Source organism: Centruroides vittatus, unplaced genomic scaffold (genome assembly GCF_030686945.1).
Source record: "Centruroides vittatus isolate TY-2023 unplaced genomic scaffold, ASM3068694v2 contig_2349, whole genome shotgun sequence".
Taxonomy (NCBI): Eukaryota; Metazoa; Arthropoda; class Arachnida; order Scorpiones; family Buthidae; genus Centruroides; species Centruroides vittatus.
This window is the reverse complement of record NW_027121469.1, coordinates 356,730-382,752: the sequence shown is the minus strand read 5'-3', so window position 1 is coordinate 382,752 and position 26,023 is coordinate 356,730. Positions and strand designations below refer to the sequence as shown.

At 29.5% G+C, this 26,023-nt stretch overlaps 1 protein-coding gene across 1 annotated transcript in view; it reads right to left on the bottom strand.

Annotated features, from left to right (window-relative positions):
* Window positions 1-18,188, bottom strand: part of LOC136971179 (uncharacterized) — a 56,778-nt gene extending 38,590 nt beyond the window's left edge. Inside the window, exons 1-2 of the mRNA XM_067265655.1 lie at window positions 17,832-18,188; window positions 1,874-3,222 (exon numbers count right to left, since the gene is read on the bottom strand). Coding sequence (XP_067121756.1) covers window positions 1,874-3,109 — 1,236 coding nt within the window. The 5' untranslated portion in view covers window positions 3,110-3,222; window positions 17,832-18,188. The remainder of the gene's footprint in view (window positions 1-1,873; window positions 3,223-17,831) is intronic.
* Window positions 18,189-26,023: the final 7,835 nt, after the last annotated feature.

The window sequence follows — 26,023 nt, the reverse complement described above, 5'->3', positions numbered from 1 at the left end:
TCATTACTTTTTGCCCGAGCAACGCCAGGCTCATCTGCTAGTATGAATAAAATCTCTAAGTATTTTCATAAATGTTATTTATCTCTTCTTTCTTAACATTACAAAATTTACTTTTGTAGGAATATTTTTTATTTTAAATCAGTTTTTTTATTTTTTTAGGAAATTAGTTTATAATTGATCTGTTGAAATTAAGAAAGGTGGTTTTTTGTTACATGTTTTTCTGGTTTTTTTGGATATCGTGTTTATAATTTTTTTACATTACTTTTCAAATATCTCACTGAATTAACACATTCTTAATAGAAAACTTACTTCCATCCATTTTCATAAATATTCTAATACTTTTTAAAAAATTTCACTGTGGACAGAGCTACTTCACAAAGTATGTTCACAGATTGTCATGCCTGCACAATAATAACCTGTTTGAACAATTCTTTTCTATTATATAAGTAGAATGATTTGAGAAATTATCTAACTTTTCAGTTTTATATAATTATCAATAATTTGTAATTTAAGAAAGTATTCTGATTCTCATCTCATAATCTGTTCTGTATTTTAAACTTTTATTATTCATTCTTTTCCTTGTTTATCAATAACTCTTATTCTAACAAGGAGGTTTTTCTTATTAAAAAATAAAATTTGATTATTAAGTACATAATGCAATTTTTAAAGAATTTTATTGTATACAATGTGTGTGTTACACATAAGTTGACAAAATTTTGTAATTAATTTTAGGCCCACCAGTGGCCAAGTGGTTCCATTCCCTGAATACTAGGAGTTCAGTTGTGGGTTCACGCCTCACCAGGACAGGCTGGCCACATGGAGTTTTCCGGGTTTTCTCCATGTTTGTAATGCCTGAATAGGGGCAAGTTACCTTTAAAAAGACCTCCCAGATAGCATCCCCTAGGCAGATTGCCCAAGTGTTGCATTGCCATAACTAAACAAACAAACTATTAATTTTAGCCCAATATGAAGAATTTTTTCATTAAAAAATGGACAATGGTAATTTACATAGTAATGAGCAATTATTTGAGACATCATCATAATGCCAGGCTGCAATTTTTAATCATATTTTAATTTATTTAATTTAAAATATATGCTCTCCACCCAAATTAGTAGTGGCATTGCCCCTGTACATCATACTTTTTCTTTAACAATAGAGTCATGCTGGTCATCTATGTAACATCTTTCAGGAAAAAATTTTCAAATTGAAATAATGTGACTTCCAGTTTGCATTGGAAGTCCATATATAGTTAATCAGGGCCTCTTGCCCTAGGGTTTCCATATCTGGTCTTGTCTTTCATCTAACTATGTTCCAAAGATTAAGAAAATACACTCAGATGGACAGATGACAGTGGGAATTTATAGGTCTATACTTTTTTCAAATTGCAGCCCAAAAAATATATTGAAGAATACAAAAATTGTCTTCACAATCAGAATTTCTTATCCAATACAGTATTTTCAAAAACAATTATTATTATATTAGTTATCAGCAATTGAGAATGCACTTAACTATCATTGATTGCTTTGTGATAGAAAATAATGAAATTACAAATTTTTTAATAGCTTTATCTTAAACTTTCTCAATTAAATCGTATCTCTTGGAAGATAACATGTAATACTTTTTCATGTTACATACTGTCACTATATGATCACAACAATAAAATTGTCAATATAACTTTCAAAGATAAAAGATGAATGTTAGAAATGTATCTCCCCTTTTTTATCTTTAGACTATTTAAAAATAAAAATTAGTCATTAAGATAGAAATAACCACTAAAAGATTAAAATATTACATTTAATTTGAATCTTGCAATAAAATATTTTAGAATAAAGATATCTATAAATAATAAGAAGAATATCTTAAACAAGTTACCTTTGGTATTGCACATATATCACAACATTTGTTTGTTTCAAATCCAACACCAAACTTCACACACCATTGCACTATCCATAAAGTAGGAATACCATTTTCTTCTGTTTTGAAATGTGATGGCTGCAATTTCTTTGCAGTTTCTAACAACTTTTTTATTTTAATACTGTTCTTTGAATTCAACTGTTTTCTTAAATTAGCAAATAATTCTATTTCCCAAACAGGAATTGTTCTATTTTGTGTTTCTATAGTTTTTTCCTTCATCCTACAACAATACTTTCCTGAACGAGAAATTGAATGATTTGATTTTTCTATTATCTCAGCACATTTATTTACCGAATCTGTCTTTACTGATGTGTCAGTACTCACTGACAATGGAACGTTTGATTTTTCTTTGCTGTCCGTAGATGATCCAGTTTCAATTTCTAGAATATCTAAACCCTGTTTCTTAATCTTTTTAATTATTGTCTGTTTCATATTACTTGTACGCCAAACTCTAACTCTTTTTGGACTGACATCGTAATACCTTGCAGCTGCCATAACACCATGTTTTTCAGCATACTGCACAACAGCTAATTTGAATGTTGGTGGATATGTCTGATTTCTTCTTCTCGGCACATAACTTCCTATTGAATTGTACTTTTTTGGATCTTTAGTATTATGCCAGCTGTCATCAGATGTTGAATCACTCTGATCGATTGAAAGATCTAAAGGATCATCCATATCATTATTTCCAACAGAATTAAATGTTTTTTTATCATTCATACTATTATGACAAGTTTCAACGGATTCCATCTGCATTGCAACTTTCATGTTATTATTAATAAAATTTCTTCTTGCATTTGCAGTCAAAATTCCAGATTTAATCATATCTGGAAAAACAACCATTGTACTAGATGTATGATTATAATTATCTTTGATGTCAGAAACATCATCAAATTCTTCTTTTCTTTCTATATAATTTAATGGAATTGTATTGCACATTCGCTTTGCACTGGTCACAGAATAATCACTGTCTTCATCAAATGTCTCATTATCCTGATTTGTACTAACTTTATTGATATAACAATAATTTTTTCCCATTATATTATGACTGAAACCTAACTTATTACTCTCAGTAATTTTAAATGTTTCTCGTCCCACCTGTTTGTTTTCAAATATAGAAACATCAGAATCACTGTCATCTTCATTATGAATAGAAATGATTTTTCTGGGATTTTGAGATTTTCTTTTACCCATGATGAATGTAACTTGATGATAAAATTTTTTAATAGTAAGTTTTCTGCAAAATTATGCCATGAATATGATAAAGTATTAATGGGTAACAAGGTACTTTCTCTTTTCTTTTGATACTGTAAAGAGAAAAAATAATTTACTTTTTCATTTAACGTAATTATGTAGTAATAATTATATGATTTTATATAAATAATATGTTATATAAGATTATAATTCTGTGTAACTAAAAAAAAGCACAAAAAATTAATTTAAATTACACAAAACAATATTAATATGCATCTAAGGCTTTCAGTCTATGGTATCAGTAAAAAAAAACAAAATTCTTATTTTCCATTACAAATATCAAAATGATTGATTAAATTAATAGTAAACACACAAAAAGCTGCAAAGTATTGCATTTAGTCAATCACAATCAATCAAATTAAAACTAATAAAAATAAAACTATTACTGTTCATAATGGTAAGCTATGTCTTGATAGAACCTTTTCTATTTTAGATAAATTATATATTGAGGTAAAAATTAATTAATCATCAATAATCAGAAAACATTTTGGTAAGCAATATTTTAGCTACTGTTTGTACTTGACAAATTTACTATTACTGCATTATGGTGGTATTAGTGAGGTTTACATTATTCAGCTTGTATATGTTACCGGCAAAATCCGATTTTACACCAAACTAGTTTTGCCTAGGCCAAACTAGTTTAGAATTATTATTCAGGTATATTAATGGTTAATTTAAGTTCATCATAAAACACAAATAAATTCATTTTTAATTTTAGTTTGATTTTAAAAGTTATTTTTATTATTTTGTTTGAATTTTTGAAAGTTAATTACCTTTAAAAGTGCATGGCTTAATAAAAAAAAAAAAAATACAAACTGATAAGTACTGATTAGCTTATTTTTAGTTTATAGTTTTGTACAAGTGTTGTGTCATTTCTAATCAATACCGTTTTTGGTTAATGTTACCCCAGGTATCGAAGATGGCAGCTCGTCTCCGATTCCAGTGATCAGAAGACAGAGAACAGTGGGGACGCACGTTCTAACCTAACCTAACCTATTCTAATAATTTGGTTGCTAATAATTATGGTAATTTATTAGAATAGGTTAGGCTATGTTAGAATGCATGTCCCCACTGTTCCCTGTCTTCTGATTGCTGGAATCGGAGACGAGCGCCACCTTTGATGTGTAGGGTAACATTAACCTCGTTTTTTATAATTAAGTAGACTATGTTTGAATAAATATTGTTCATCTAATTGATTGCCTTTTAATTTTATTTTACCCATTAATATATTTAATCATTAATATACCCATATAATAATTCTAAACTAGTTTGGCCTGACACGCTTACGCCAAACTAGTTTGGCCTAGGCAAAATTAGTTTGGTGTAAAATCGGGTTTTGCCGGTAACATATACAATGCCTACTGCTATACAAGATCAAGATCAAAGCATAACTACAACAAAATTACCATACTTTCTGGCATATAAGACGACCCCCGACTTTTACAGTTAAAATATAGAGTTTGGGTTATACTCGCCATATAAGACTACCCCTCTTCCAACACACACCAAATAAAAGTAAAAAACAAAATCAGATTTGATTTCAATATGACAAAGTTAATTCAAATGCTTATGACATGCAGGTACTTGGGTTAAAAAGTCATCTTATATGCCGGAAAATACGGTATATGCTGGTTTGTTTGTATTCAAGGATTTGTAAGACATATGTTTAGTATGGCAGATTTCTGTAATGAGATATATACATATATAAACATATATGTATATAATTATATAAAAATAGCAATAAAACAAAAATAAAAGTAATAAAGTAGCCCAATTTAATCTGGTAGTCATTTGACATATATGTTGTTTCTTTGAAACCCTAATGTTCCTAGACTTTTGTGCAGTATATGATATAATTCCTATGCAAAAAAAGATTACTGTCACAATACATATCTATTCTCCACAGATACTCTATCATCACAAGTTCTGAGTGTTTACTAATTTTTTCAATATAGGTATTTTGTACGTTGTGGGTGTTTGGTAAAGCTATATCTATGATTTATGTGATTTTGTTTTGTTTGTCAACGAATGTGGTGTCTTGTCCATTGCAATGGATTGATTATCTTTCATTATGGCATGATCATAGTATATTTAGCTTGTGTTTTTTTTCTATGACTGTCTGAGGAGTGAATATGTAGTATGGCTGCTGAATATGTAATAGTTCATGTTTGTGTATATAAGATTTTGATGTATTATGTTTGCTATTTCCTTATATCAATATAAGTCTGTGTTAAAAGCTTGCAGCTCAATGTGATGTGTTTTTATGCATGGTATGACATTTCCTACAAGTGTCATCTGTCAGTGTTGTGTCTTTTCAAATGTGCTTCCTATAGTTTATTGTATTTATGACCTGGTCCTGTATGGCAATCATGAACCTTTCTGTCTCTCCAAAGAGGCATTGATGAGTCAACCAGCAGTCTAATGCAGTTCTGTCAGTATGATCCTAGCTAAGATTGTTAGGATATCTAATATCTATAGTGAAAGCATGTTCTAAAATCAAGACTGTCTAATGATAACTGTGTATTTTTGCATATTGTGTTACATTCAAATCAGTAGCATATAGGTTTAATTGTGACAATTCATGTTTACTGTAGATAAACTTTCATAATATATTTGTTTGTTGGTTTGAAATATCTATGAGGCTTGTTTTCCCTCTTTAAGAGGAAGAGTTAGCCTTTCTATGGATGAATTACAATGGTTCTTGTTGTGCTTTGTTAATGTTGTTCATGTTTTCCTTTGGAGTTGACTCGTTCTGTGTCCAATGTATAAATGAATATATTCAAACCAAATATGTCAGTACTGGGACTGTATGTATTGTGATTGCTTTAAACATGTATTTTGCATTCAGTTGCATTATCAGTATTCAGTTTAATCTTCTGTTGTATTCTTTTGTTAGTCTTTTTGTATTTGTACATGTTCTATGAGTTTGGTCTGTTGAAATCCTAGCTATTTATAGACTATACTCTTATCCAGGAATGCTGAATGTATTTTGTACAGATGAGTATAATGTATGATATAACCATGAATGTGGGATGCTGTTGCACACACATTACAGAAAAGCATTCTATATGTAAGTTTGTGTTGTCTGTGTGCTTGTTATAAAATGACTGAGTCTATGAGGAAGTGTTCTTTGTATCCCATATTGTTTCTATGATAGTCTTTTTGTTGCTCTGTGAGAATGTTGTTCTATATTATGGTATATTTTACTTGTGATGCATGAAATGAGTGTTTTGGAGAATGCAGGAAGGCATGTGATTGGTGTGTATTGCATAGTGTCTTTGATATTGTTATTTTTGGGTTTCATGTATGTTATGTCTTATGTAAACTGTAGCAAAGAATTTTAAATACATAAAATATATGTTTAATTTGTTAACACTGATTTTTAATGTCAAAACAGTTAATTATTTCTATTCACTGGATGGATTTTAGACAAATTTTTTTCTAAATTCATGATTGTAAATGTTAAAATATATAGAAAGCGACATATGGTTAGATAATCAGAGCTAAATGGTTTACAAAGCTATCTAAGTATCAAATAAATACAGTAAATTCCCGATTATCTTTGTGTGGATTATCCGGTTTGCAGATTATCCGTGCATGAATTTAATTTTAAAAAAATGTAATGAAGGTAATGATTTGATTAAATTTTGGAAAAAAATGACAATACTGGATGCGATACATGGTGTAACTCAATCTTGGAACAAAATAAAGCCAATAACACTCGTTCGATCATGGAGGAAAATTCTACCAAATGTAGAAGGCGATTTTTTGGATTCTATCAAGCCCAAGACAAGTGAAACAGTATCTGAAATAAGTGAGCTACGTGCAAATTTACATGGCTTTGAAAATGTTGATAAATAAAATATTGAGAGGTGGTTAGAACATGATTCATGTGATGGAGGTTTTCAAATAATGAGTGATGCGGATATCATTTCCAATCTCATTCAACCAGAAGAGCAAGAGAATGAAGCTGAAAGTAGAGAAGAAGAAATTATCAATTGCATTGTCTCAACACGGCGCTGAATTCTGTTGACACTTTGTTAGAATACATTGACCAATGGGAATTCGAGTATAATGACATAATAGCTCTTAGAAAAATTTGAACTGATATTAAAAAATCATTAAAAGATTCATGCAAACAAACCAAAATCACAGAGTTAAGAAACTCTGTGATTTTGGTTTGTTTGCATGAATCTTTTAATGATTTTTCTAGAAATGAATCTTTTAATGATTTTTCTAGAAAAAAATTTGTCTAAAATCCATCCAGTGAATAGAAATAATTAACTGTTTTGACATTAAAAATCAGTGTTAACAAATTAAACATATATTTTATGTATTTGTGGTAAATTAATGACCATTAAACATGTTAAAATAATTGTCTGCCTTAGAAGTGTATAATATGTTGTATTTTAGAAATAAATAGTTATAGTTCAGATTATCCGTGCCACCTCTCCCCACCATTAGCCCGGATAATCGGGAGTTTACTGTATATAGTTATTATACACAAATAAACATCAAACTAAACCCAATATCCTAAGCCAATACACCAACATCTGCCATAAATAAGCAGGCTAAATTTTTGATAAATTTTTTTATCCAAAATTTAGCCTGATTATTTACGGCAGATGTTGATGTAATGTTATTATAAAATGAGGAAGTTGTATAGATTACTCCCTATGGAATTTCAGAACTTTGAGTATATATCTGAACTCAGGGGATCGAGGCACTGCTTGTAATTCAGTATATGTTTCTTTTTTTTTTCCTTTTGTTCAAGAACTACCATGAATCAATAACTAGTGACGTTAAACACTGGGCAGCCTGTCGACAGCTCCCCTCAGGGAGGAGTCCATTAGGAGCATGCTGTCTGTATGGTTGTGGGGATATCTGAAAGATTGTGTCTATAGAGGAGGCATACGGACTCTGCCTGAATTGAAAGCAAGCATAACATGCCATATTGCTGCAATTTCTCAAGAAACCTATGGGGCTACTGTTGAACATGCTGTAAGGCTCTTTGAACATGTGATTGACGCAAATGGATTGCACATTAAACAAATGTCATAAATAAAAACCTTTTGCATGTTTACATTTTGTGTTTCTTGTTCTTCATGCATCATTTTTTCACCTAGTGGTAAAAATTTAAACTACAGTAGAGCGTCATTTATCCGAATCAATTGGGGACTGGGGTTGTTTGGATAACTGATTTTTTCAAATAACCGATTATGTACGAAAAAATAGATTAACCTATCCGATGTTGAAAGTTTTCTCTGTTGCGTGCAACTTCGTGTTGAATTTTCATCGATTTTAAGCCTAACAAAAATTTTTATAATAATAATCGAGGCTATTGTATCGTTAAAAATTATTTCTTTATTTTGTACAAACAAAATAAATATATTAAAAAATATAAAAACAAAAAAATTATACTTTAGAAGTTAATCTAGTATCAAAAACATTCGATTCAGCACGACACAGTCTGACTGGAAAGCTTTCGGTTAACCGGCTTGCGGATAAACAACGCTCTACTGTAATTATTTTTTTGCATTTTTCTTTTTCCCATGGTCCATATAACATATATACCAAGTTTCATCAAAATATGTCAAAGAAAACGGGCTCTATACAGGTCTGAGTAGGGAAACATTAATTATAACCACCCTGTATTTGTGGTTCAATAATGACATTAAAAAAACCAAAGTCAACTAAGTAGACAACATTAGGTTGTTTTATTAAAAAGTGAACTTTGCTTATTTGTATGTAAAATCTGTAACAAATGCAATAATAAACATATATAAATCATAAAAAACTTCATTTTTTCACCCAATCCAAGAAAAGGAAAAAAACATTTTCAATGCATTTGTGTAGGCAATAGAGTAATAGAGAAGTCATAAGACCATATCAATAAAAGAAACATGTGAAACACTGAAAAACTTTCTGGCTTTTGCAGGTTTTACTGTAGTACTTAATTTACTGTGTAAGTTTGCACCTAAGCAAATCCAGATTTTTCTTTAATGCCTGTCACTAACGTCAATTGCAATAAGTACTCCAAGGCAATCTTGAGATAGAAAATAACAAAAGATAAGATGTTAGCCACGTTCCTTTTCTTGTGCCAACAGTAAAAATTTGAGTCTAATGTATTTTATATGCAAAGTATCTTGTTGGCATACGAAATATATTATCTATACTTATTAATTTCCATTTGCTATTAAACTAAAAATTATCATATTACAAATACATGCACAACTGTACTTAATATATGAATCAGTATACACATTGTCATTACAGCTGAGTCTGTTGCCAGATGCTTAGTTTTTAATGATTTTATAATTCTGCATGTAATAACTAAATTCAGAATGATCTAGATAAAGAATGACTCAAAATGAATTTCAATTTGTAATGTCTTCATACTATGTAAATATATTAAAATTATGCTATTCAAACATTTGATTACCTTTTATCTAACACACATTTGGAAAAATATATTAACATTTTCATTTATCATCATCATTTAAACAAATTAAAAACATATCAAGAAGTATTAAAAAATGTTTTTATAAATAAGTTTTAAGATTCGAAAAGCTCTTCAATGTCAAATATTTCTACTATAAGAACAGATATGTATTATATCAATGGTGTGGTTTTCTTTATATTAACTTCTTCGGATTTAACCGAAGAAGTTAACAGATGAAGTCTCATCAATTTTTTTGAAGAAATATTTAAAGAATTGATTTTTAAATCAAATATTTCACAAAAAACATTTCTATATAGAAATGATTTTTAAAGGAGAAAATGTGTAATTTAACAATCACAATGTCAATTACAATTATGCAAGTTAAGTCCCACCTTGCGCCAATTCATTACTTCCAGAACCTTCTAAACTAATTATTAAATTTAGCAAGAGATAGCACCTAACATCTGCCTCTAATGCCAAATTATTTAGCATTTAATTAATAATAGTTTTAGTAATATAGCCCAATATAATCCAGCAATTGTTTGGCTTTAATATATAACTATTGGTTTGGATGTTTATATTTGTATAACAAGTAATTACTATTCTCTATTCCATCAAATCTTTAAATTCCACATTTTCATGATGTATTAATTTTGATTCTTATCTTTAATTTGTCACAAACTTACAAAGAATGATCAGACTAATTAGTACGGCAATTACATGATTTCTCTCTATTTTTGAATTTTGACATTGCATTTTAATATGAAATGCACTTCTTCTTTTCATGTTTGTAATCTCCATAAGTAAAAATATTAATCTATTAAAAAAATCAAGGGTTCACAATAACAATAAAATATTAATTCTTTCATTGGCATCAGCAAGAATTTTTCATGCTTGCTAATTTTGATAATATCAGCTCTCCCAAGAATTTCTTGTACAAATACAACCTCTTCAACCTTCAGAATTCTGAAGGTTGCAGTTCTTCAAGTTACTTTGTTCTGTTTTATTTTATGATGACAGAATTATGATGACAGAACTATTTTAAATATAACTTTTTTTATATTTGATTGTTAACAACCCATTATTTGCCCAATATGGATGGGCATATCTTGTAAGAGTTGATAGCATCAATAAAGAATGGAGAGTGCTGCACCATGTACTGTACTACATCACAATTTATAATGGGTACTAGGCTACCCATTATAAATTGTGATGTCTGGACATTTTAGTTTTTGATATATTAATATCTACAGACACTATTATTGATTTAACAAAAACACAAAACATGAGTTTTGATATTACATTTCAATTACTGTTACCTTTCATTTAATCATCAGAACATCTCATTACTAATACAAACAGAGAAACAATGTTATATAAATAACAAATTCATTAGTAAAACTAATAATTATCTTTTGTACAAAGGTCATTTTATTTTTGTTTTTAATTATAAGTGTTAAAATTAAAAACAAAAATTCCGTCATATTAAAGCATAATATCTTATCAAATCTTGAAGACGGATTATGAAAATGAAAACATTTTTGGATCTTCATAATCACAGTACAATCTTGGTAATCCAGTCATTTGTCAATTTGACGTATCCAGTAATCTGACACTAGTCAACTCTCAAATATTACAAGCATACTGCCAAGTCATAGACAAGCATCCCATATTATAAAAATAACTGCCTAGGTATAGTAAATACTAAGTTATTTTTGCTGCTCTAAAAGGTTATGAATAACTTAGTAAGCTTCCCATAGTTCAAACTCCAGTATCCACTAAATATTGCATGTATTGAGCTTAGGCATGGTATTAAAGATCATTAAGATCAACATCATAGACTGCTCAAAAAAGTACAGTGTCTTATAATGCAAGACAAGTATCCCTTGCTTAACTCAGGATTTGATTAATGAGTGAAATTGCAACAATCCTTTTTTATATGCAACAGGAGTTTTAACAGTTTTTATATGCATTAATGCAATTAACAGCTGTCTTTACTTAACATAAAGGTGTTGGTGAATTTGCTATTTTTGTTTATTAAAATTAAAAAATTTGTTATTAAAAATTTCTTCCAGCAGGTGATGATTGTTTGGTCCAATACCCAGGTATCACTATACTTGATTAAACTGATTTTGATATATGTAGTAGCATCAAGAGATTAATTAACTGCATTAATCAAGGGATGCCTGTACTCAGTAGTTCAACTTGTGTTTTGCTGTGTCATTCACAATTGACTACTCTGTCAAATTTATTTGTGCCATTGAATTTATCTTACTTCCAATAATTTGGCAATCTCCTTAATCCAACACTGTTCCAGTCCCATATATGCTAGATTACTGAGATTCTATTGTATTTTTATTAGTTTAGAACAGAGGTTGCCAACTGGTGGTCCATGGAAAACTGATGGTCTGTAGAGAAATTCAGACATTGATCAACTCAAGGTTATGCAAAGTATTACAAAAGAATTGCAAAATGCTTGGTCACTTTTTTCACTCATTGGGGGTTTTTAGTTGAATCTAAAACCAAACACAAAATGACTTATCAATAAATATTGTGAATGCAATTGTTATCCTTCATGGAAAAGAGCCAAGAATCCATAAACTTATTTCAAACAAGTAGCAACAAACTTTGCAGTAATTTGTTTAATTATAACAAGTGAATTTCATATTAATAAAGTAAAATAAAGCAAAATGGAACTCTTATGATGATGATTATTCTACACATGCAGGTGTTTGTATCATTTTAAAAACTTCAAGATAGTGATCCGCAGGATTCAAAATTGTGAATTTAGTGATCTGTGAGGTGAGACAGGTTATATCATATCATTTGAATATATATATTTCCTCAATTAAACCCTAGGAAGTTTCTTTTAACATATACTTATTCCCCAGGGTTTTTCAAGGCCAGTGTCTTATTACCTTACAACAGAAAATGAGTGGGTAAAAATTGAAAGAAACGCCTTAATTATGTGTACATTTTCCAAACTATCAAAACCATTTATTTACTGTATGGGTTACAATATTTGAAAATATTTGCTAAAACACTTGAAATAATGTTTTCATAGCTAACCTGATTCAGCATCTTCCAATTCAGTTATATAACTAGAACTCACTTGTGCCTGTGACCGGTGTGAAATAAATTAATTCAAGTTAACGAACGTTTTCTGGACGCCTTCCGTGTCCTTCTTCAGGTTAAACTGCTGGATTCTATTATTTTTAAAAAACTCCGTTCCGATCTTTTAAGAACGAATTCAAATGAAGATAGTTCGAATTCGTTCTTAAAAGATCGGAACGGAGTTTTTTAAAAATAATAGAATCCAGCAGTTTAACCTGAAGAAGGACACGGAAGGCGTCCAGAAAACGTTCGTTAACTTGAATTAATTTATTTCACACCGGTCACAGGCACAAGTGAGTTCTAGTTATATATTACACACCCCGGTGTGTATGAGGAAGATATGCCAATTGTTATTACATTGTTATTCATGTGTGCTTTAATGTTGTAGGAATCAAGATCTTGACTACCATCTTATGGTTCAAACTCAATTTTCAATCCAAACTTTCCTCATTACTCTTTGGCTGATAATATTGCAACTTGTAAACTCAATCGTGGCCTTTCCATACTCAATATTTGAGAATACTTCTAAATTTTTTCAAATGTTTCCACAAACCTTGAAATAGAAAGTGCTGCCTGATTCTAGACAATTTAAAGACACAGAATTTTACTTAAGCTCCTTACTTTTCACTCTAAATCAGACCTGGCCAACCCATATTGTTTCGCAGGCCACTTTGATCATGCATAACATTACGATGGGCCACAATTTAGGCAAACATGCTTTTAAAAAAGTAAAACAAATACAAAACAAATAAGATTTTATTGTTATACCGAGAGTTCGTACTCGCACTTGCACATTATAACAATGACACATGCAAATTTTCATTTATTTAATTGTTTTGGTATACATATAATGGGAAACAAAAGTTCTAATAAATAGAACACAAGCAATATTTATTGCTTGTGTTCTATTTATTAGAAAGCTGGAAATTTACAAAGCCCACGTTAACACGGGTTGCATTAACCATAGGGATTGGGACAAAGCATCTATTATTAGGACCACGACCAAGTTCTAATAAATATATAATATCACTTAGCTGGCCACACAATTTAACGTGACAGGCCACATGCGACCCGCGGGCTGGCCAGGCCTGCTCTAAACTATATTACCCTTTACAGTACAACACTTCAACATGTTTTCCATACTTTTCAATCCAGAGTTTACAAAAAATACTTCTCGATGACTGAAATTTAATACTAAGCACTATCAACTAAACCTTTAACTTCCAGTTTTGAAAATTTTAATGTCAAATTGACATTAAAATTTTCAAAACTGGAAGGTAAAGGTTTAGTTGATTGTGTCCAGGGTTAACTTTTAATAGTACTTTTATTCCCCAGGGTCTATTTGAATCTTGGGTTTAATTGAGGAAACACAGGAATTAAAATACAAAAATGTAATATGCCTATAAATAAAATAAAATTTACTAAATATACTAAAGAGCACATTTATAATATTTAATAAAGTAAAAATTACATTGTAGATACTTAACATATCTTCAGTGCTTGCCATGTGAACATTTTAGACTGTTTTACATATTTGTGCATAGTAGTAGCCTACAAAAAAAAGGTTATTTCTGCAGTGAAGAATAGTTGTTCCTGGTGATTGGACACGGAGAGCAATGAAGATATGTTTAGTATGTGTAATGTAATTTTTACTTTATTAAATTGTAATTTCCACCAGCCCTTTTTTCACAAACACATTTATAATAATTCACTAAATATATATATATATATATATATATATATATAATTAATATGTTTTAGCTTATACATGAAGTCTCATCATCATCATTTGGTTTTTATAGGACTTGATACCCCCATAAAAGTCTGATTGCAGATTTGTTGCTATTTACAACATCTTTCCATCTTATTCTATGTTCCTTGATTCTATCTCCCAAATCCTTGGCTCCACATCTACATCATTTTTTTTCACTTCCTCTCCCCATATTCTGTTTGGTTTCTGTCTGGACAGTGATCTGTTTATGTGAGGATCAGGACATGATTGGATTCTTTACCAAAATTCCTGTCCATAACAGAGAATTTTAATTGTAAAAATAATTCCTTTTAATAATTTGTTTACTATTGAAATTTTCAATGACTGGAACTTTGGAATAATAACTATCAATTCTTGATTTAAACAATGTAAATCCCAAGATCAGTAAACATCCCTAGTTAGAATTAGATATCAGCATCAAATTAAACATCTGTGTCAACCATTTCCCAAAGCCTGAGTTGGTCTTGAATTACCTATGGAAACAGGTAAGAGACCACTTAGGAAGTGAAGTTGAGAATGAAAACCAATCAGGATGTACAATCAAGTGGCAAATCTTACAAAAATCTGTCCCCCAAGAGCACAGCACACATTCTTGATCAATTTCTATCTGACCAATCTATCTTCTATATAGTACTAAACCAAACGATTGCTATAATTAATTGAGCTATTATTTTGCTATAATTAATAATTAAATATTAAGTAATTTGGTATTAGAGGTAGACATTAGGCATCATATTGTATTTAAACTAATAATTATAATAATTTATTAAATAATTTAGAACAGTCTGGAAGAAATTATAGCAAAATAATAGCCCAATTAATTACAGAGATTGTTTGGTTTACTATCAATGTATCAGGCTTCTGGATGTTTATTATAGGTTCATACAATTTATTGTTTTTTCTGCTTACATAAGACACATTATACGCTTTGAAAATGGGGCCAGATACTTCATGTATAGCAAATAACTATTTATTTCAAATTTTGTAATACAATCTTTCTGAAGAGCACTATATTAGTTATATTAAAATCAACACTAAACTAACATTTATAATTATTTTAATTGTAGCTCTTTAAAATTCTTTAAAAAAATAAAGGATTTCTCTCAGCAAGTTCAATTTAATTTATAAGTTAATCACAAGATTAACATCTTGAATTTTTTCCCATGTAAGAAAAAAATTTGATTTCTCTTATATAGAATTAAAATTTTAAAAACTTACATTATAGCTATTGTTCCCTTTCCTTTGTTCAAGTTGTTAATGACAAATTCCTAAAGTTACCAGAATAATAATTATACATGTTTTGTGAAATTATCATCTTATAACATGTAAAAATACTTGAATTTATGTAAACCAATAAACCAATATTTATTCATTGCTTTAAATAAAATTTAAAACCTAAGTATATAATAATAGAATTCAACTAGTCTTTTATGTTTATGTAGCATTACAATTCAAATTTGATTATTAAAACTGTTTATTAGTTTTCTTTGTCAGAATGTTTTCAAATTTTTCTTTGATTCTTGAGATATCCTTTCTGTCAGTTTCATAGTTGTTATTATTCTTTATTGCATTGAATTTGTTACTCATTTCCATCAGTTACATCATAAGTTATTTTGCTGTAGAAAATATTATAGTAAAATTTCTACGTTTTAATGTTTTTATTAATTTAATTAAAATCTTAAAACAGGTGCCTGTACATGCTTGTTACATTACTATCAACTACACTGTTAAAGATTTAAAAACTATCATATTTTTAAAACAAACTGTTTAAGATACTTAACAAGAATAAAGAACACAGAGGCTGTAGTTGATTAAATCATACAGATGAAAATTTTATTTATTATTATTATGAACACAAAAAACTAATTAAATAATATTTTTAAGCTTGCAACATCAATAAAACATATTTATGCAAAAAGCACAAATGTTTATCCACATTTAAAGCATAAAAATAAAGTAAAATGTTTATGTTCTAATTTATTTCATTCAAATGTATAAAAATAATCTTTATTCAAGATATATAGTATCACAAAATTATTTTCCGTTCATACTATTTTGCATCTGTAACATCAGCTGTCCATTTTTATGTAACACTAATTAATTTTCTTCAGTAAGATTTATATTATAGTTAATTTCTCTTAACTTATATTGTTTGTGTATAAAAGAAAATAATCATACTGTACAATTAATTTCTTTAATATAGCAATTTAACTATAAAAATTCTTTATTTAAAAAAAAAAAAAAACAAATACCTATTTGCAAATTAAAATTTAAAAGTTCCGGATCGACATTTTCTCCTAAAAAAACAAATCCTTTCGATTTTAAATTAAGATAAATTCCCGGTGAAATAATAATAAAACATTTTAATTCTTATAATTATTTCATCTAAATTAATATATAAAAATATATTTTTGCACAAATCATTCAAAATGAAAAATCAATTATGCAGAATCGAATCGGTTATTATTATTTTTACAATCAATTTATTTTCTATTAAAATTTCCACATCATAAATTCGTACATGCATTATTATTTTTCAATTTAAATGAAACAAAACGAAACTAAACATTTTTTTTTATTTAAACAATCTACAATTATTTTATATTACTTCATTAAAAAAATATGTATATACACATTAAACAATATATATATATATATATTTATTTTTTTTTCAAGTTTTTTCAAGTATATATACAATATTACTACAATTTAATATTGCATAATAAAAATAATGTTTGTAAACCCAGTTTGATTTCAATTACTGTGATATTTTCTACACAAAATAATATAATTGTAGGGACAATTTTCTTTTTTTTTTTAAATTTAGCATGAAAAGGAAAAAATGTTTGCAATATAATAAATATGCGCCTATAATGGAACAAGGAAATAACCGTATATATTAAATTTACTCAGAATTTTTTAAAAATTGATACATTACCTATTACCATATATAAAGTTAATTACATATTTTCCCATATAAACCTTTAATTTACACACACAGTTAATATATGCTGCATAAATGTATAAAGTTTACATGTTAATTTATTAGTTTGAAACATAACTAAACAGTATTTATGTACATTTTCCAAGCACATTGCTGACATTTAAATTATTATAACAAATCTAATCCGCGTATACAGGAAGGAATGTTTAGATATTGTATATGACGAGAAAAAAATTTACAAGAAAAAAAAAATATATAGCCGTATACCTCAGTAGAAAACATCTTTAAAAGACAAATTACGGACAGACAAACATATGGACGTATCGAAAAATAATTAAATTTTATATTGTTTCTATTCGATTAAATTAATAGAAGAAAGATTAATAATTACCTTAAGGTTGATGAATTATCTTAGAATCGATTATTTTCTTGCAAAGATGAAATGACGCCATTTCGTCGCAACTGGTTCTGAAACGTTTCGTTTTCCTTATTCTTTCTTACCCCCCCCTCAATAATGCGTAGTCTAGATGACTCTCTTCTTATTACACACACATATTACATTATGTCTTTTTTTTAATACTTTTTTATATTATTATTATTATTACACAAAATACTTTTACGATATCGTAATTTATTTATTTTTTGTAATTATATATTTACTGAGTAAATTGTTAAAAGTAAACATTTATTTTACACTTTCTTCGAACGGCGCCATCTGTAGTAGATTGATGTATAATAAAAGTTGATAAATAGAGCATCGCCAATCGTCATCGTCATCATTTAGTTCGTCCGATCGACGCGAGGGGGGTTTGTTTATTTGTTTCTTCTGTTTCGTATGGGGAGGGTTCTGTTTGTTTTTTGTGTTTTCGGATTATTATTATTATGTTTTTTTTTAAACAAAATATTTTAAATTTTATAATTTTTATTTATTTATTTTTAAATTGTTTTAGATTTGTTTATTCATTTTTATTAAAAAATTAAATAAACTAAAATTTAAGCTCCTTTTTTTTAATAGTGAAAGAAGGAAAAATATTGTAAAAAAATGATCAGTGATGTTTTATTTGAGATATCGAGTGGAATTTTTAGTAAAAAAACTCACATTTTTTTGCTTATTTGTTAATTTAAGCAAAGATCATCGGTTCTGCTCAAACGATTAAACATTAGAACTAATTTTTTTAATTCTTTGTAATCGTCTAGGAAAGCGGATATAATACAGTTGGATAGGTAATCTTCGGTTTTACAGAAAATTTAAGAATTATTCAACTGTAAAAGATCATTTTGATTTTGTAAAGAATCGCATTCGTGTAAAAAGCATTGCAAACGTAGCGCGTGATGACGAAATCGGGATGATTTTGGGTTTATGCCAATTAATAGAGCATTGATTATATCAGTAACAACTGATACACATCTGTACATTTTTTTAATTTAAGAATTTAAATTTATTATAATTTATAGAAGGATAAACTTTTGATTAAATGAAATTCATTATTTTATGTTAATATGATACAGTGCAGTGAAATGAAAAAGAATAAGTAATTGCATAAAAATTCACCAGTTATGTGGATATGTAGTAGTAAAATACAGTAACCAATGACTACGTTTTCTCTCTTGGCTTTTGTTAACGTAACACTATTAAGAAACTCTTTTGATGTCATATGACAGACAGGTCACAAGAAATTCATAAGAATTACGTATAATTAAAGTATGTAACTATAACTATGTCATGATAAAAGGCTAAAGTTATTTTTGATTGGTTCAATTGAATATAAATTTATTATACAGTATTTGAAAATGTCTTCTCTATTTAATATACATACGACACACGATGGCTTTTATATTAGTAATGTTGTTATTCGTAATGACCGGGCATTATGAATAATGCCCAATTAATCACTTGGTCCATGACATATACATTGTTTTTTTTTCATTTTTCACTCTTTCTGCCTCGTAGGCATTAAGAGGGCCTTTTAATCGTGTGAATTATAGGTTAGGCCACAATGGAGCAGCCAGGTGGTAGAGGACTGGGCGAAATACCCGATACACTTTCCGTAAAAATTTCTAGGATTCTCAGGTGAGCAGTCTTCAGACTAAGTTATAAATCCTACTATGCTATTTTCATACCAAATAAACAATATGTAGGATGTTCACTTTAGCATTTATCCTGGCACAAAAGAGATCTTTTCAGTACTGCACAAATATATGCATAATCTATAGTGTATTAGTTCCACCGTGATGTTTACAATAAAATAAATTATTCGGACGGTGAAATCGGCGTCGTGTCGCCAAATGATATGTAAAGATCCATTTTTATTTGTTCTTTGTTCTTATGTTTGAAAAATTTGCGTATTGCCGCTGAACTTCTGCGCGATTTACACATATTTCTTTTTGAATGAATTAATTTATTTAGTGTAAACATCGCAGAAAATTAAAGTACCATCAATTATTAATATATTGACTGCCGGATGACCGAGCGGCTAAAAGTGACAACCTATCGCTCTGGGATAAAATTCGTACGGGTCGAAAAAACTCGGGGATTTTTCAGGAAGGTGGTCCGTCCGAAATGTCGAGTTCAGTCCCTCACCACCTGGCCGCCTCACTGTGAGTCTGGCCAAACCCGTAATGGGCTTGCTAAAAAAGAGGTCCTCTTGGTGTTCACAGGGCGGATAGTTTTAAAAAAACGAATATACTTGTGCAATGTTGAAAAGATCTCTTTTGCTTCTGGGTAAATGTTATAGTAAACACCTTCTATATTTTTCCTTTGGATTCTGTGATAATCCTCTCACCTGGATTCAATACTGAATCCCCAGAGCGGTAGGATAACACCTCAATCATCCGCCATCGAATGGGTATTAGCATTCAGAAAGTAGATGTAAAAATTGTATAGAACATTAATCCAGTTTGAATATCGTAATTATATATAGTATTTTATATCACGATTTCAGTTCCGTTTTCATGAAGCCGTAGCGTGCCCAGAATATTCGTCTAATTAAACAGTATATTATCAAATATGCAATTGAAATTCTCAGTATTGAAAAGAAGAACAAGAGTTTAATTTGTTTCAATGTAAAAATAAAATTTTTATACGAAGTATCAGTAAAAATATATAGGCCCCATATATAACTTCTGAAAGGTTGATCGTCGTTTCTCCGAATCTCAATCCACTAAATATTTCTGCTCGACTTTTTCTTCTCTGAATTAATGTAAAAAAAAAGGTGCAGATATATGCATGAAATTATCTAAATTATATACATAATATTATTAATTTTCAATCGATATAATAATCACTTAATAATTAAATAATAAAATTCAAAATGTATAAAAAAATTATTTTATAAAACTTATAATAATTTGATTTATAAGGATTTTGTTTGATTTTATAATATTAAAATATACACTAGATTCAATTCTAGATCTTACAAAATCCATTTAATGAAATATTATACAAAGACTTTTTAATAACATTTTATTACAAAAGAAAATGTATTTACATAATCCTAAATAAAATGTTTGGTTAATTGTATATATTTTGCATGCATTATTGCATCAGTTTGATGGAATATAAAATTAAAATCATTTAATACACTTGAAGTAAAACGTTTCTCTAGTTTTTAACAATACAATAAAGGAATTGAGTACTAAAAATTATTTTTAATGCTTAAAATTCAAACAAATATTTAATTCTTTTTAATAGTCAAATTATTTTTAATTGATAAAACTTATTAATTTCAAACATTTTTATTACAAATTATTTTATTTTTTTCTTTATAATAAACAAGAATTATGTTTAATTATCTTTATCGTTGGATTATACATGTTTAATTTTCTAATTTGTAAAGTTATTAATATATCGATACAAAATATTTACATTTCTCCGTATCTATTTATTATCTATTTATATTGCTTTAAATTGCAGTAACATTATACTCTAATTACCCTAAATATAAGAAATGATGTAATTTTTGTTTACCTTTCAACGTTCGTATTACAATATAACAATGGTCAATCATTTTAATTGTCTATAAAATTTTTTGGAAATTCGTATTTTAGATCATTTTAATTTCATTTAAAAAATGTTTAAAAGTAATATTGACATTTGTAAATCACTTTTAATATAAATAATTTTATCAAAATTGTCTGATAAGTCGAGATTATTATTCTAGTGATAATGAAACTTACAGATGTTAGAACTGTCCGCTAGTATTTTAAGTGTATATAGAGTTATGTTAATCTTTTTTATACCTCCAAAGACCTAAATAAAAATACCATAAAGAAGCTACCGTATCGAGATGTAGACTAAATAATTATTATAAAGTTATATAAAGTGCTGCCCTTCGTCAATGACATTTGCGTTGGAAATGAGGGAGATTTCGGGAAAATAGTGGAAAAATTTTGGGCAAAGCGGGAGTAAAAAATATCAGACAGAGAAAAAAAGGTTAACAAATTATCGGCACTAGTGTTTTGTTTGTGTAAAATTTCGGGCAAATCAATCACTCTGCCTCAAGTGTCCCTATATACCCATGACCTTCATCAATATACAATGTTTGACTGGATTATTTTATTAAATATACAATTATTTTTCAGTAAAATTTAACTGAACTATATTTTTAATATATAAGATGTAACTGAACTCGGTGCCAATATTTTAAGAATATATTCTAGGGTCAAAAATAAAGTTAAAATCCTTCATAAAAGTTGCTCAAAATCCGCTTCGTTTACGAAATATGGCCTGCCAAAAATCGTATTGGAAACCAATTTTAAACCTCCTGCCAAAAACATACAGCTGTTTGTTTTACACTTGTTATTAACACCCACATACTGAAGCTTTTTATTTTAAATGTTAAAAATTGTTTTTCTGAATACATGTTAGCCGATGTGCGCGAATCGCTAGTTTCTTGTTTGCAAATATGTGCCCCCATCTGCGGAGTATTTTGAGCACTTCTTGTAAATTATTATATTTAATTTTATATATATGTAAAACAAATTTATTGTTCAAAGTAAATTTATCGTGAAAAACTCTCGCTTTTCAACTATCTTCTCCCCCACTTTAAAACGGACGAATAATGCAAAAAGTGGATAAGGCTTTGTTGACATTCATTACAGTGGAGCCTACTTGAACAGCATTTACTTACCTCAATCATTTGACAGAAGCATTAAAAAAAGAAAATCACTTTAAAAAGTTGACAACTCTAACATTAACACTTCGGCGGGAAATTTGAGAAGTACCTTTTTTGGTAGGCCCTATCTCGTAAACAAAGAGGACTTTAAAAAGTTTTTATAGATGATTTCAGGCTTACCTTTAATCATAGAATCAATCCCTAAAATGTTGGCGGTGAGTTTAGTTACACCCTGTACATTCACTAAACACCAAAAACGTAAATAATGAATATGCTTTGAACAAACCTATAGAAAAAAATATTCCTTTATTTTTTAAATTGATTTTCAATTTAAAAACGTCGACGGTGACGAGTTCGCCTACAACCAAAAGTAAGTTTAAGAAAACTTGATAAAATTTAAAGATATCAATTCATTTCGAAATGTATTTAACATTAATGTTTATTCAGACGGAGGGGTTTTTAAAAATTGGATTCTTCTTACTTTCTATTAATAAAATTTCTTTGTTAGTTCAGTTTCTAGTTATTCCTTCCAATGCTTAGAAAAATATAAAACGAAAAGAATTCCTTCAAAAATATTTAAAATTTTTCAGTTTGTATCCATAAAATATTTCGTGATTACTAGTAAACAGACTGACATCCGACGTCTTGTTATCGAGATTAATTATTATGTTAAAATGGCGTAATTCCGAAACATATTCGCTTCTTTCCCGGTGGGCGGAGCTTAACTCTGCCTCTGGGTGTCCATAGATGACAATGAGTGTAATTGCAGCGTTACGCGAGCCTCTGTTGCCGTTTTCTAGTCATTTTTATATAATAAAGTAATGAACATCCTTAAAAAAATGTTAATTAAGTCAAACAGGGTCTCAGAAAGAATCAGCAGCGATGCTCACGAGTGACTTATGTTCACTTTACACTTTACAATATACTACATACAGTGGCTGTAACCACTGTATGTAGGAACAACACTAGTACAACAAAAGTACTAGGTGGAACAACACCTAGTACTTTTGTTGTTCCACCTAGTACTTTTGTACTAATCTAGTACCTTTTTACTTGTCCCAGTTCCAAGATACCCAACACCATTTTCCTAGTACCATTCATGAAATCCTAATACCTTCCCTTTCAATTTAGTACCTTTCAAAAAATTCATTTTTATTGTATATTTTTAATACTTTACTTTGGCAGTAAATACATTTTTGGAGCTCCAATCTCTAACAGTTCCAATGCTAAACAATTGGTAGTGTACAAAGTGATCACTAAAGGTGCATGAACACCGATACGGTCAGTGAACACTGAACATCGATATTAATGTTTTGGATCGCACTCCACCATGGAGTGGGGTCTCCATCTCCAGCCTCCACATGGTAATATATGAATTTCGCCTGTATGAATTTTGTATGTTACATGTAACATTCTATATATTTTAATAATAGAAATTTCAGAAATTATAAATTTGTTATTTATATATTTAAATAATATATAATATATACATATATTCTGCAGTTTACAGTCAAAATAATGCTCGCATGAGTCAATAGATCATTTTCACTTATGATCTATCTCTTAATGTATTGATTCTACACTTGCTTATGTCGTATTATCGATATTAATATCGATTTTTTAAAAAAATACTATCGCACATTACTGATCGATTTCTTTTCAGAGAAAACTTTTTTATCTAGTACTCTTTCTAGTATCTTTTATAGAAAGGCTTGGAACAGCACTGGCTGTGACCTTAGATATGGCGCTCTTGGTGGCGACTACGGCACTATCCACCGCCATTTTACTTTAAGTCAAAACAATGAAGTCTATACAACGCGTTTAGAATCTGTTTTTCTCCTGTAAATTTAGACTGTCGTGTTTGCCCCTAGTTTTGAGATTTAGGCAATTAGTTAAGTGATATAAATCTATATTATTTCATCTCGAATTTCTCTCTTTTCTATTTTTCTTTTAATTATTATATAGTCAGATCAGAGTTTAAGCTTGCCTGTATAGTACTTAACACTCAATATACCAATATTTTTATCGTGTAAGTGCGTTCCAGATCTTGGAAGAGCTTTACTCTCAGCCATATGATTGAATAATTATACTGTCCTCAGGTCACTCTGATCCGTACCATACTCAGTACGTTGTTGATTTTTTTCAGACTGTTTTTTTTTTTGCAGAATATAAGTAGTGTTCTTGTGTTTTTATTATAATTATAGTTTATTTGTGAAAATATTTACAACGAAAAACGACATTTTGACTTTTGTCATGTTATGAACCACACTGTTGAACTTAAAATGCTTCAAAGAAGTAATAAGGAGCAAATAATTGTAAGAAATAGAAGTGTCTCATTTCCATCAAAAATAGACAAAGAAAACATGTCAGGAAGTTCAAGAGACTGATATGTGTAAACTGCACTATTACATGTGTACAGATTGTGCACTATATGCATCGTTCTGGACAGCGCCGGATTAAGCCTCTAGCGGGCCCTAGACAAAATTTAAATTGGGGCCCCATTTAAATAAGTTGCATCTAAACAAATCTTATATAATGTGACATTAGCGTAGCTAGCATGAGTGACACCCGGTGTGGATATCGTGGTGTCACCCATAACTTTTTAACTCTTATAAAACACTATTGAATTGTAATATCTTCGTACTCGAGCAACTTGAACGCTATATCGAATATGTGATGTCGCGACGTATAAGTGTAGATTTAGAAAATAAATCATAACCATCCATACATCAGTACTACCACGAGACGCGGCCCTAGGAATATTTCTAGATGGCGCGAGAGATCTCGTGGCGTACATTACTTCTGACGCGCGGGTGGCTGTTGAATTTTTTTTTTTTAGGTAATGCTTAGTCGAGCGAAGCGACGGCCGGATGGCCGAGCGGTAAAGGTGGCAGCCTACCGCTCTGGGGACCCGGGATCGAATCCGAACGGGTCGAATAATCCCCAGGAATTTTTCGGGGGGTGGTCCGTTCGGATATGTCGGGCCCCGTCCCTCACCACCCGGTCGCCCCATTGTGGGCCTGGCCGAACCCATAATGGGCCTACTAAAAGAGGCCCTCTTAGTGCCCACAGGGCGGAAAGAGTTAAAAATAAAAAAAAAAAGTCGAGCGAAGCTTAGTAAAAATTGTTAAATACAGCCTTTTTTGTCCTTTCGAGTTTCGAAATCGAAACAGAGAAATCTTCTGCACTGAAGCCGGGCCCCTCCGGATTACGGGCCCTAGACATTTGTCTACTTTGCCTATTCGATAATCCGGCCCTGGTTCTGGATAACAAAAGTAAATTAACATGAACTAACCTTTTGTTTGTCATGCATAACACAAATGTCTGGAACAAATTTCATTAAATACCTTCCGTAAGAATTATTAACATCGCTTTCTTTTAAAAAAGGAACTTAAAACGTTACCATATTTTAAGTCTAGCAGCTTGTGAAAAAATCCAGCAACAAGTTGTGTAACTATTCCGGTGGTTG